We start from the raw sequence: 13,809 nt of genomic DNA, 5'->3' as shown, positions 1-13,809 counted from the left end.
AAAGTGAAAATGTATATTATTATAAAACTAAGTTAGCACAGGACCAACTATTAGACCATACAATAGCTCAAGAAACTAAAGAACTATGTATAGAAGGTTGAATTCTCGGTTACATTGATATGTATTACAATATCAAAGCTGAGTGCCTGTCCTTTAAAATGTGCAGCACTGGTATTTGGTGTGTTCAAAACTGTGAAATATAGGAATATGAATGTGGTCTCTAATCATTGAACCAACTGATGTATACAACAGGAATGTTCAGCATCTTCATCCTATAGTCTCTCATCATTAAGAGAATATGCTGCACCCTTTAGCATGGTTAACTCTGAGGTATAATGCAAAATTAGCTTGCAATGTGTAAATTACATTTACAACTACCTTTTGCAGAATTTCAATATTACTAATGCATTGTATAGATTCATTAATTAGATAAGAGAAAGTAGTCTCCAATCGTTCAATAGTTCAAAAATGAGTAGTTACCTCATATGTCTGACCTTCAAGCTCTTTAGCATCACGCCAGTTTCCCAATGAATCACGCACTCGCCGTCTCCTGGTACGCTACAAAACAAGTCAGAGCAAATGTCTCAAAGTTTCATCCAAACAAAGGTTGAATATTCACAATATCTAACAGACAAACATTTTAGCAAAAATATTAGCTACAGTTATCAGTATTATAACAAATTTAAATTGAAACTGCCCATTTCTTCTTTGAAAGTATTTAGTTTTGCAAAATATAGATAATGGTATGGTATGCAAGGGTTTCTACTTGACTTTTTATTAGTCAGGGAGCAAAGTATGTGCTTCACATGGACAAACAAAAACACAAGGGTCATGCACTTTTTTTCAAGCCAGAAATATTTGGCAGAAAACTTATGCATGATCTTCCTCCACCCAGAGAAACTAGGAATGTGAAAACATACTACTCGGAATCAGGCAGAGCAAAATTCCATGCAGTAATTGTGATCCACATAATTCACAATTGAGGCCTACATGTCTTCCTAGGTTGGAGTTTGAAACCATTTTTTATTTGTACTATATTGAGGGAGACTCAGTTCAGGATTCTCACTGCAAAGGAGGAAAAAAAGAACAAAGATCTAAAAGTGGAAAAAACAGGGGGACTCATAGGTATGTGCCATCTACAGTCGGTATAAAGATTATGGTGAAGTTGAGGGTAAGGTTAGGGCCATGCTAAGGGTTAAGGACAAGATTCTGACTAGCTCATAACATAATGATACAGCTTTTCTGCGGACTACCAACCATAGACTGCAAACGCTGAGCCAACTGATAAGCTTCTACTCCATCTTCTCCATCTTTAGATCTTGTTCTTTCCACAGGTCTTGGCCGGTTGTATATACACTGATCTGCAGAAATGCAGGTAAGAAACAGAATATTAAACTTAATAATGCACATCAACGAATAAAGGATCATCTGCCTATAACTATTTTCATTAGCTATCTTTATAAGTTCCTGACTATCAAAACACGTGATATGACTAAAGGTGGCCTGTGTTCTTGCTTATGCCACATTCAAATTATTAGCCCTAGGGTACGGTCTCTTCACTTCACATGTAGTTGCAAGTCCTTTTCTTAGACTACCATTCTTGTTGAGCCGGTTACTTCAGATATTTTTGTGAAATCAATCACATAGACCAGGTGCTACCATCAAATAAATTATATTAAATTAGATAGAGGTATTTTTTATTGTTAGGTAAAAATGGTGTTGTGGCAAGTTCAGATAACTGCAAAAGTAAGTTCCAATTTTTTTAATTTTGTATCCTTATACAACAGCCAATTAAGACGCCTTTTGAGTGCATTAAGGTGCAGAAAGAGCATGCAATTTCTTTGCTGTGTTTATTAATTGCATAAGTTCCTGGGACAGAAGTATTAATCTGCCTGAATAAACCTTTCAGGCTCACCCGGCACTACAGGGAGGTCAGAAAATTATCATAAAAACACACTTGCTTGCTTCGGCCGCACATATACTAAAATTGGAACAATACAGAGAAGATTAGCATGGCCCCTGCGCAAGGATGACATGCAAATTCATGAAGCGTTCCATATTTTTAAAGTCCTGTGGTGAGAATTTACAGAGAAAAAAAAGACCTGCTTTATTACTCCAAATGAACAGAAAACTATTGTTATAAATAGTGAAACGAAACACAAGGGCCAATTCGAATGTTCAGCCATCCCAGGTCGACAAGCCGAGTACCATTTCACTTATATTGCGGAGCACAAGTAGAAGTGCAGCGCAAGGGGGAGCAGGCGAGTGGTCGAGGAGGTGGAGGAGCTGCTGTTTGCCTACTACACAATCTCCTGTGGGGACAGACGCTCTCCTCCTGAAATCCGGAACCCGCAGAGGTCCGAGGCCGCATCAGAGGAGGAGTGATTTCAGAGACGCTGTGGTTGCGGTCTGGCGAAGAGAGGCTGCAGCCAGGTAGCAGTAGAAGTCGGCCACAGTGAAGAAGGAGCCAATGAGCCGAGCGCAGGGATCTGGAGCGGCAGGGCAGTGTGTGGCGAGACCTACTGGCGTAAGGAACTGAAAGTATTCCAAGCGGCAGTCACAGTGTGTGCAGGGGGAGCGGCGGTCACTGATTTCACTGGGCAGGGGCAGCAGCGGCACATGGAGAACTAGGAAGGCAATCAGCCTTTGTATTGACTGGGCAGTGGATGTAATTGCGGGAGTGAGCAGCAAAGACACCACACAGGGCTTTGATCTGAGTGCGAAGAATTTTGTCTGTTACCTCAGGGCCTGGCAGGTAGAATCATACTGTTCCACTTGTTGGGAGCTTTATTAAAAACAGGGCTTCCAGCAAATATGGATTAACCCACCTCTCCCCACACACCATCAGCATGGCAACCGTTGCTAGTCACAAGCATTATAACTAATTGCCCTTGACCTGTGGGTATCTGCTCGGTCATCAACCCCCTGCCCTTCCCCACCTGCTGTACCCGCACTGCCACTGCATTTTCTGCTCCACCAGAACCAGCATCGGTGTCTATTCTAGCACAGCCATCATCAGCCATCAGCACCTAAAGGCTAAATGGGCACGAGTAGTGTCAGGAAGGGAGAAGCCCAACCTGTAGCAAGTGTAGTGGACATTGCGGTCAACTACAGAGAGTGAGCCAAGACCCACTGCAGAAGCGGCCCGAGTAGGCTCAGGTGCAGCTGGCCGTGAGGCCTAAGAGCCTCACTTGCGCAGTAGGTTGGGGCTCCCAGAGACCTGCAAGAGGTCAAGTCCTCACAGGAGTGGTTGGGGGAGTTATTGGTGCTGTGGAGGAATTTTGGAGGAAAGGACTGCAGAAGTAGTCCATGGTCAGGGGTGCTCCCTGCAATCAGGTAGGGGTGACAAACCCCCCCCCCCCAAACCATGATATTCCATAGTAACCCTTATTCTCCCTCCTCCTCTCCCCCAACCAATTAGTGGTCCTCTGCGTGCTCGTGCCCCTCGAATGTCGAGGCGGCGCACTCCGGTTATTTTGAGTACTTTCCAGTCTGTAAACAAAGTGAACACAGGTGTAAATCCCAGTTTAAAGGATTTAATCGTTCCTTGCAAGGAAGCTTGCGATCAGGGGTAGAGAGAACACTGCACCCACAGGGAAAAAAAAATAAGAGGAAACAAAAACCGCCTACCATGCAATCTGTGAAGTCAAAGTGATAAAAAAACTCAGAGGAAGCAAAACCACTGCATAAATTAGATTTTTTGGTCGACCCCTTGGAATCAATTTATTTTCCTCCACCAAAGACCAAACAGCTCTTCCATCTCCCATTTCTCCAACAAAAAGCGAAAGCAGCATCGTAATTGGAAAGGGGGATAATGGTGGGTTAGATGCCGGTCAAATGGGCCCATCAAATGTCCAAGTTGATTTTGCCTCTATTCAATCTCCCGAAGCCCGAGGGTCATCGCATTTTTTGACCTCATTGAAATTGAGTGATTCTACGTGGAGGAACTCGACAAGTTCTTACAGGAATCAAGACAAAATAGAATTAGATGGGGATGGGGTAAAAAACCTCCCTGGTTAATATTAGTAATTCATTTGTTGATAAAGGAAATGACTGGGGCTCGATTACCGATTTGGAGCTACTGACAATGAGATCACCCTCTCCTCCACCATCACCATCCCTCAATAGAGCCAAAAACCTTCTGCAGACCAAAGGTTCTATCACTCTAGAAGTAAATGACATCATTAAGAAGACTACAGCTACGGAATATCCCAAAATGTTGGGTAGTAAAGGGTCAATGGGGGGTTCTGAGAGCTACACCGGCAGTCAGCAACAAACAGTCCCGTATTCCATGTAAACAGTAGCCCCAAGTCCCAGTGTGGGCATTGGGAGATTATGTAACGAATGGCAGATATGTTCCCATAAGGGCCAAGGTAACTGCTTAGCCAGCGACTTAAAAACTATTCTATATTAGAGTCTGTGGATGTGCTGCATATAGCGCAGGTTACTGCGACCAATTATCAGTCCAATTTATCATCACAAGGCAAATTGGGCCTAAAAGGAGAAGGACCCAATGCTAGCTCAACAATATGATTGTCCTATTCTTGAAGAGACCCACAAGGGTCCTATAAACCAAAACAAAGTTTGGGACATCTTCTTTAAAACTTCACAATTAACTTTGGACGCTTTATCCTATTAATCTACAAAGATGGATGTGCAGGTGGACTTATTGAACATAATGGCGCATTTGGTTGCCGGGATTGACCAAAAACTGGCAGACTTAACTGCTTTGATCAAACGAGCCCAGACCTATGCCAAAACGACAGAGCTTGATTGTATCTGTGCCCCAATAATCAATAAGTTAGCCTCTCTTCCGGAGGTTATAAACTCCTTTATAACCAACTTTAAATCTAATCTTGCCATTTCAAAAAGCTATGATATGGACTTAAAGTTAATTATGATTGAAGAGGTTGGTGTTGGAAACAGTGAAGTGGAAGAAGGGGGTGAAATAAGGGTTGGTACACAAAAGGTTTGTCATTGCCCTGGCAATAAAGGTTTGACTGAGTAATTTGGTATAACAGGGGATGGTGAAAATAAGGATTATCATAGTCCTGTTAAGGATGCATTACAGTGCCACTAGTAAACGATTTGATGGGAGCATGGAGATGGTCACCCAACCAATCACTTTTGTCCCTCTATTCTTCCTCCTCCCTGCCTATAAAAACCCAACTTCGACAGCTATCTAAACCACCATAAACTAAAAGGCAAAAAAAAAAAAAGAAAGGCTAAGAAAATGTCCCCTTATGACTAATGACGTAGATATGCAAAATATTCCAATTCCTGCGAGGTCCCAACTCAGAGCTCAAGAAAAAAACAAGGTCAAAGAGGGAATCGCAGAAGGAAGACAGATGAAAAAATTTAGCTGCTACAATTGAAGTTAACATAAAGGGTAATAGTCCAGTATCAAAGATTTCGCCCCCCTTTGCGTCTGAACCCCTGGGTGGGGGTGGGCTTATCGAGCCCTCTACAGAGCTGATTACGAATGTCAGCATAAGAATCAATCTTGATCATGGCAAATTGCCACTGCATGGAAAAGAGTGTCCCTCACACACTTCAAGGGTTACCAGCAGAACCCAGCCGGGGGTGGAAATAAGTTGATTTTTCTTCCGATATATGGGACCAGGGGTTCACAAGACATATTAAATCGTGGGAATATACTAAAACTCCTGCAAGCCATACCCCCGCTGGAGAATATTCATCCGGATACATGGAGTCCATAGAATTTTTAACTGGGGAATGGATGCCAAACAGCCCCTACCAAGAATCCACCCTGGTGACCTGGTTTTCTGCATCCGTCGCCAACAGGGTTCTTAAGGAGAAAAATGTATTTTATAAATGGGAAATTCAGCTTAAAACTCCCCAGCCAATCGGCTATCCAGAACCCTTGGTTTCGGTTAGCTGTATGATAGATCACACAGGAAAGAGTAAACCATTAAAAACGTATTCAATTTTGAGGACAGCAACTGGAAATCTTACAATGGCTATTTATCACCCAATAAATTACACGCCAGATAATGGACATGGCCCAAGGCAATTAAATATAGGATGACTCTCAGAGGCTCTCTACCACGGTGTGAGCCCCTGAAAAAATTCCTCTCAATTTAGATCTCCCAAAGTTAACTGTCATCGTAACCCATAAAAAATCTGTTCCTGGAACATAAATGGGATAAGTGCCAATAATCAGCGAAAGGACCTAGCCTTTTTAAAAGACTTTCAAATTGTGCTACTTCAGGAGACCTGGCCAATAAATCCTTTCACAATTGATGGCTATTTGGGTTTCTTCTTCCAAGCCTATAAAGTGAAGAAATTTGGGCAGCCAAAGGGGGTGTGTCGACCTTTATAGTAGTTGGGTTGAAGGTAACCTGTATACATTTCAAAGAAGACTATGCTGATATTTTGGAAATAAAACTTAGATTGGCATAAGACATTAGGTAGACCTCTCTGGGTAATAAATGTTTATATACACCCAGATGCCCACTCCAAGAAGCTACTGTCCTCTAAACTAGTATTAACGGGGATGCAGGAACCCGATGTCCCGGAGCTACTAATAGCAGGAGATTTTAACATGAAGTTACTGCAACCATATGACAGAGAGGAACAGATAGTAAATCAGGATTTTATATGGTCTGTTCCACAACAAACTTTGGGGAATCAAGTTAGGGGCAAAGGAGAGGCTAAAGTGGTTGCTTTTGTTACAGATTTGGAGGCGTCTGGACTCAGAATCTTGAACGGGAGATACCAACAGGGCACCCCTCCTGCTTCTACCTGCTATGCTTTGGGATATCAGCCCTTAACTGATTATGCAATGGTTACTCTGCCACCTTTGGCGTTAATCGCATCTTATTGTAAGGACAGATTTAAGTGACCACAGCTTGCAAAGTATTGAGATAAATTATAGTGTTCCTATGCATAAACCAGCTATTACCTTTCCTGTTATCTCAACTAATTACAAAAAGCTTCGGTGGTGTGGGGACTCAATCGAAATTCTTGAGAAAACTTCTGAGGAGCTACTTAACCAAATTCAGTGAAATTCAACTGATGAACCAATAACATATGGTCATTATTACTGGAGAAGTTTGCATCTAGATTTCTTTCTGACATCATCCCCTCCCCCCAGTAAACCTCACCTGCACTATGAGTTAGAGAAGGTAAAAAAAGAGAGATAAGATAAAAATAACAGCGGTCGCTACACTATTCAGGCAAAAAAGGAACCGGTTGTTAAGATTGGCCAAAAAGCACTCTAATGATTCCGGTATACAAAAAGACTTAAAAGTCATAAGTAGTCAATATCGTAAACAGATGTGGGAAAAAATATCCCTGAGTTATCTTGGCATTTTAATCATGATAAACAAATCAAAGAGGTGCTTTGCACAGGGAGTCTATCAGTGACTCATTGGCTGCAATTGGAAAATAATTCAGTCATTTACAGACCTACGGATGATAATGATCAAATGTTCTCCGTTCCTCGGATAACAAAACTTATTAATAGAAGCAGGCAGGGTGGGGCCCCAGGCCCGAATGGGATCCCAAATGCTTTATATAAAACCAATCCAGGCTTCTGGGCAGAGAGGCTGTTTACAATCTATGACAGTGCATTGGAGCATGGAACTATCCCATACTCCTGGAAAGGTGCCATTATTCAGCCGATTTTTAAAAGAGATGATCGTGCCAACCATGAGAATGATTGTTTCATCACCCTAACTGACAATGAGGCTAAATACTATGCGGGCGCCCTCTTGGAAGACCTACAGACTTGGATGCTGAAAAAATCATTATTCCGATCAACCAGTCAGACTTCATAAAGGGGCCTGGAACAGCAGTAAACATTCTATCCTTTACCACTACTACAGAAAAATTTAAACAAAGAAAACAACCTCTGTATGTATGTTTGCTGGACTTTAAATCCGCTTTTGACTCGGTTCAGCGTAGCCTGCTGTGGCCAAAACTAAACTCCTGGGGTATCCCGTCGAAATTATTAAAAGCAGTGCAGATGCTGTATTCCGACACTTGGATTAGAGTGAAAATTGGGGATGGTACCTTTCTATCAAGGAAGGTGGGGACTGACAGTGGTCTTAAACAAGGCTGCGTTCTAGCGCCCTATTTTTTCAATCTTTATTTATCAGACCTATCCTATACATTAAATGGGGTAAATGCGCACCCCCCCAAAGAATGGGGACCTCTTCATCTCAAATCTGCTTTATGCTGACGATGCTGTCCTTTTAAATTACACGAAAATTGGATTACAGCGTTTGGTAACGAAATTGACAGATTTTGCAGTACAAAATGGTTTAGCTATAAATGAGAAAAAAACAAAGATTATGGACAGAAAACATATGTGGTACCTACAAGGTTCAAAACTTGGACAAGTCAAATTATACAGATACTTGGAGGTATTATTAGACGAGAGGGGGTCATTCTCCCCCAAGTTAACAGATTTAGTACAAAAAGGAAATACCTTGCTGCTTGCTTTTCGTTCCTTATTAAAAGTGCTAGATGGCCGCAGTTATAGGCCTCTGTTACAAGTGATAGCCACCAAGTTAATTCCAACTGTTACCTACGGTAGCGAAGCCCTGAGGGGGAGGGATGCAATTACCCTGAATGGGATCATTGGGAAAGTTTTTAGACCTCTTTTCCACCTTCTCAAGAAAGCATCTCAGGCCCAAATTAGCCTGGAGTTCGGGTATGTGAATCAAGTGATTGCAAGACAGGGTGACCACATTAAACTCTGGAAAGGTGTGCAACTTACAAACGAAAATGGGTTAAACCAAGCTCTCTGAAAATAGTTAAATATGAAACCAAAGTCCTCTTCATGGTTATAATTTGACCAGTCTTTGGATGATCTGGGTGCCCGTTCATTATGGGATCAGAGTTTGCCAGTGGCCGCTTTAAAAAAAATCATTAATCGTATGGTGAAGAAAAAGTCCCTAGTTGTGGATAAGAGTCTCCTCACTGGTAGATCCCATTCATGGTCTATAATCAAGGAGTATAAAACGCTAAAATGCCAGTTGTATCTGGATCGGGGTTGGTCTAAAAAGAAAAAGATCTATTTATTAAATACAGATTTGGTCAACTTCCAGGAGGCCAAGATTTTGCACAAAGGGCTAGCTAAGGATTAACGTCATCTTGCCCTCTATGTGGGTGTGGAGTTGGGGATCTGTTACACCTGATTTGTATATGCCAAACCTTAGGGCAAGAACGAAGAAGGTACCTCAAGGTCTTGTTCAATCAGAGACTCATACGTACTTGTAGGCAGGCTGTGATCGCCTGTCTTAATTTCTCGGACACTTAATTGAATGTTAGGTTAGTAAAGTTTTTAAGACAGGCCTCGAAAAAAAATTAATCTCGGAGTACGTTAAAATCTGTAGTGGGTGTAGAATGAGTGAGTTTTGATTGTTAGATTTTATCAGTTTTAGAGTCATAACTGACAAGATGTCAGCCGACATACAGCTGTTTTAGTCTACAGGGTCTTAGCCAATGAGATATTGGTATGCTAGGACTTTTATTTTTATAAACCAAATTAACATTGGACTGTTTTAGGGAAAATAAGTATTGATTATTTTACTCATATGTATCAATAAAAACGTAATGGGATTTTATTTAGGGTCCTAAAGATTGTATATAAAGTTCTGTATTTTTAAAAATACATTTTGTCAATGGGTAAGGTTTGGATATGAAATTATATTGCGTTTAGTGAAAAGGTCTGGGTAAAGGTTTTAATTAACTAAGGATGTTAATAAATAAATGAAAACTTAAAAATGAAGACTACCTAACGATCATGCAAGGTAGAGCAGGTGGTTGAGGGGTAGAATTGTCTTTTGTGGTCGAAGCCTACCAGATAACGGAGCAGTCTGGTTGCAAATAAATATAGGGGAATTGCTGAATATATACCTAGGAATGCATTCCTCCCATTGCTTACTACTGGCTTTGAGTTTTTCTCATTCACAATTGCTCGCTTTCTATCCACTAGCTCTATTTGTTTTAGCCAGTACAGCATGTCTTTGCCCAGCTCGTGGAGCATAGCCTCTTTACCACCACTCTGATTGGCTCCTACTTTTCTTCCACGAGTGCTTGCTTTACGAGAACTCCTTTTTCTTTTTCCTGAGAGTGCTTGTTTTATACAGTTGCCTCCCTTTTACGCTTCTCTATGGCTACCCCAATGCAGTTAATCAACATGCAGAATGCAAATTGGGGATGTTTTCTAATATTTATAATTTGTACACTTCTGTGACACTTAGAGCAAAGAATGCATTTAAATGCTTTCAAAGGGACTATGTTGCTCCTCTTTTCCTACCCTTTGGTATCTGCCCGTTCCACTGTTTGTTATTTCTAAACTGCTGCAACACGTCACTGGCCTTTAATGGTTTGCATCACAGAATACAGCATTCGTGGCACAACCCCGAGTTCGCTGACAGAGAACAGCCCAAAAGTTATAGCTCAGATCTGCCGCCTCAAAAAACAGAGCATGACACCTAAATCATTTATTCCTTATCAGCCGACGTACAGGAAAAGAGAAAGTGCCTTTTAGTTTGTGATGGATGTGATTGCAGGATGGAGGGCGATGTCACCTATAGAGACCTACAAGGGTATGAAGCAGCTCTGCTAAGACATGACACTACCATCTCATTAATCGGAGAACAAGGTTTTATTGCTTGGGCCACATCTGTTTTACTTTGTGATGCAAATACCAAAAGTGCAAATACACCCACAAAATGAGAGCCTTATTCTTACATCTGAAAAAGGGAAAATGTAATCACAGTGGTAACAACAGATGCCAAGCATTACAAGTACGTTAAATAGAATTTTCACTGCATTCGCTAACCCAGTGCGTTAAATACACTTCTGGATAACGGTCCATCCTGGAAGAATAAACAGCATCTGTAAACAAGCTTTGGCAAAGTCAATACGTTTGACCATGGCAAGCATGATAATTTTTGCGCCTCGCCTAAGACTGTGTAAGTCTTCTCTGTTACAAGACATGTTATTAGCTTACAGTGAGCTTAGAGCCTGTCCACAGCTTACCATAAATTGAATTGTCAGTCTTATCTGCTTGCTTCTTTTTCATCGGCTTTCATAGGCTTTATTTACTCTTCTTGTATTAATTTCTCCCCTGGAGCATGGATCTATTACTTCTATTGTTCCACTGCTCATTTTTCAATTGCTACATTTTTATTGTTGTTTAAGCATTCTATGAGAGCATGTGTCTTCCATCTGTCTCCCTTGTGATTAATCCCCTTCATTTTCATCTTTATTCCCCCCCAATTGCTGCAATTCTTGCTTCCTCCCCGCCATCTTCCCTTGCTGTTCTTGTTTCCCTACACCATCCTTGTTCATTTGCTCCCCAACCATGACCACCCACCCTCTGTTGTCTCTTTGCTTCTCCAGCCCCTCTCACCCACCTTCTACTGTCATTGACAAAAACCTCAGGCTAAAGACCTGGAACCCCAACTGAAGCATTACCTCGCCTCGATCAACCAACTCCTGTTTCTCCTGTGATGTTGGAACCACCGTAATGTCCATTTAGCAGACCCCCGGCCAAAAACTTCAACTTCACTGCTCCAACTCCCTCTGCAAGCATGCTTTAGAAAACTGGAACACCATTGCCACCCTTGCACCCGACATACTGTTCATTACTGAACCTGGCTCAAACCTGTATCTGCACCAGACATCGCCACCGCTACACCCCTTGGTTATAAGATGATCCTCTATGACCACCCTAGCAGACACGGTGGAGGCATCGCCATCATTAACAAGGACTCCCTGGTACTGCATCCCCTCGGATGACGAAACAACACCGATCATGGAACACCTCAACTTTCAGGTCAACCCCAAAGCCAAAACCACCATCAGAGAAACCCTCGCCTACAGACCTCCTGGCCCCCGCCACAGCTTCTGCAACTGCATCCCGGATTTCATTGCCCCCCTGGCAATCAATTGCAACCACTACATCTTCCTGGGGGACCTGAACTTCCACCTAGAAGACCCGGAAGACGATAACTCCACCTCACTCCTCGAAAAGATGAGCATCATCGGCCTCTCGCAGCTGGTCACTGCCCCATGCACATTGCAGGACACACACTGGACCCTGTTTTCTCCACCAGCGACAGAGTCAAGTTCTCCCACACCATTGAGGTAACATGGACCAACCACAATATCGTCCACGTCACCATCGAGGGACTGCCTGAAGCCCCAACAAGACCCCCACACAGCATAGCAAAATCACTGAAATGCCCTGGATCACCACTCTCAAAGAAGACAGACCCATCCCCGCAGACATCCTCCGATGCTGCGTTCAAAACTGCTCCAACTGGATCTCCTCAGACGCCGACACCATCGCCCCCCTGAAGAGCACCGCCAGCAGCAAGCCTATGAAGCAAGCCAAATGGCTCAACTCAGAACTTCTGACCCTCAAACGTCACTGCAGGAAACTACAGAGACACTGGCGCTCCAACAAGACCCCCACCAACCTTGACTCCTTCAGGTCCGTCCTTAACAGATACCACCACCGACTCGGGGAGATTAAGAAAGAAGCACTCAACACCCGCATCGAGGCAAGCATGCACCACACCAGAGAACTGTTCAGCATCATCAGAGAATTATCCTGCCCCTCCGCCAGAGAGAACACGACCCACAGGTCTCAAGCTCTCTGTGGCACGCTATCAAAGTACTTTAAAAAATGATCTCCATAGGGGAGGCGTTTCCCAGGTATATCGCACATTAATCACTTCCACTGCCTGCTCCCTGGAGGAACTTCGTCGGAAATGGGAGGGATGGGTGGGCCCTGTGGAAGAAGAGGACTGGACTGAGGTATTGGCAGCTCCCCACACCCTGACCATGGCGACACGTCTCCGACTAATACAGACTTATTACCTCCATACTGCCTACCTTACACCCTCCAAAATGCACAGGGCGGGGCTCCGGCCTACAGCTGACTGTCCCCGATGTACGAGCCCAGACGCTGACTTTTTTCACATGGTGTGGTCATGCTCGACTATTAATACTTATTGGAAGATGATCTCGCGAGAGATCTCCTTGACCCTGCAAGTGGACATGGAGCTGACACCATTGATATCCCTACTAGGGGTTATGGGGGATTCGGGACTACGCAGAGCAGAGCGAACCTTGCTAGGGGTGGCATGCCTAGTGGCCAAAAGAGATATCGTGGCGGACTGGAAAGCCAATAAGGCACCGGCCCTGACCAAATGGAAGAGAGGGATGGATTGGTGTGCCCAATGTGAGAAGCTCGTATATGAGGCTAGAGGGTGCCTGAATAAATATAACAAGATCTGGGGGAGGTGGGAAGGCATGACAACTTAACCCCTGATGCCGCAGACCGACACAATGAGATGTAGAATCCACACACACTCCTCTAGTTCCTCTGGTGGGAAATGGGGCACACATGTGATACGTCGATATTGACATGTACAATCTATTCATTTAGGGTGTTGGCTGGGGCATTGGATTTGACCACTGTTTGGTGCCCGTTGGCGCCTTGTTATTTCTGTATAAAATTGTTTGGCTTGTTTTGTATTATGTTATTCAATATCAAAACCAATAAAAAATTATTTATAAAAAAAAAAAAATGATCTCCAACATGAACAGAAACTTCGACCCCCAGCCCACCGACCTCAACCACCCCCGCACCTCAGCCCACGTACACTCCACCCCCACCAGATCACCAAATGGAAACAGATATCTACCAAAGACCCCATCTCGATCATGACCTCCATCCACTCCAGATCCCCCAATGCCCCTTGCCCGCACCCCTTCTATAACCTAGGAAGAGAAGTAATCAGAGCCTCTCTCACAAAA

General features: G+C 43.2%; 1 protein-coding gene and 1 non-coding gene across 3 annotated transcripts in view; one reads left to right on the top strand and one right to left on the bottom strand.

Moving 5' to 3' along the window:
- Positions 1 to 13,809, bottom strand: part of MYSM1 (Myb like, SWIRM and MPN domains 1) — a 328,895-nt gene that overhangs the window by 194,760 nt on the left and 120,326 nt on the right. For both annotated transcript variants that reach the window (XM_069232570.1, XM_069232571.1), the window contains exons 10-11: positions 1,258 to 1,361; positions 481 to 558 (exon numbers count right to left, since the gene is read on the bottom strand). In XM_069232570.1, the coding sequence (XP_069088671.1) occupies positions 481 to 558; positions 1,258 to 1,361 (182 nt within the window). The remainder of the gene's footprint in view (positions 1 to 480; positions 559 to 1,257; positions 1,362 to 13,809) is intronic.
- Positions 1,960 to 2,064, top strand: LOC138294297 (U6 spliceosomal RNA). The gene has a single exon (XR_011203336.1). It is a non-coding gene; the product is annotated as a U6 spliceosomal RNA (small nuclear RNA).

The sequence above is a fragment of the Pleurodeles waltl genome, chromosome 4_2 (genome assembly GCF_031143425.1).
Source record: "Pleurodeles waltl isolate 20211129_DDA chromosome 4_2, aPleWal1.hap1.20221129, whole genome shotgun sequence".
Classification (NCBI taxonomy): Eukaryota; Metazoa; Chordata; class Amphibia; order Caudata; family Salamandridae; genus Pleurodeles; species Pleurodeles waltl.
Note: the sequence above shows the minus strand (reverse complement) of the source record. Positions and strands in the feature narration are given on the sequence as shown.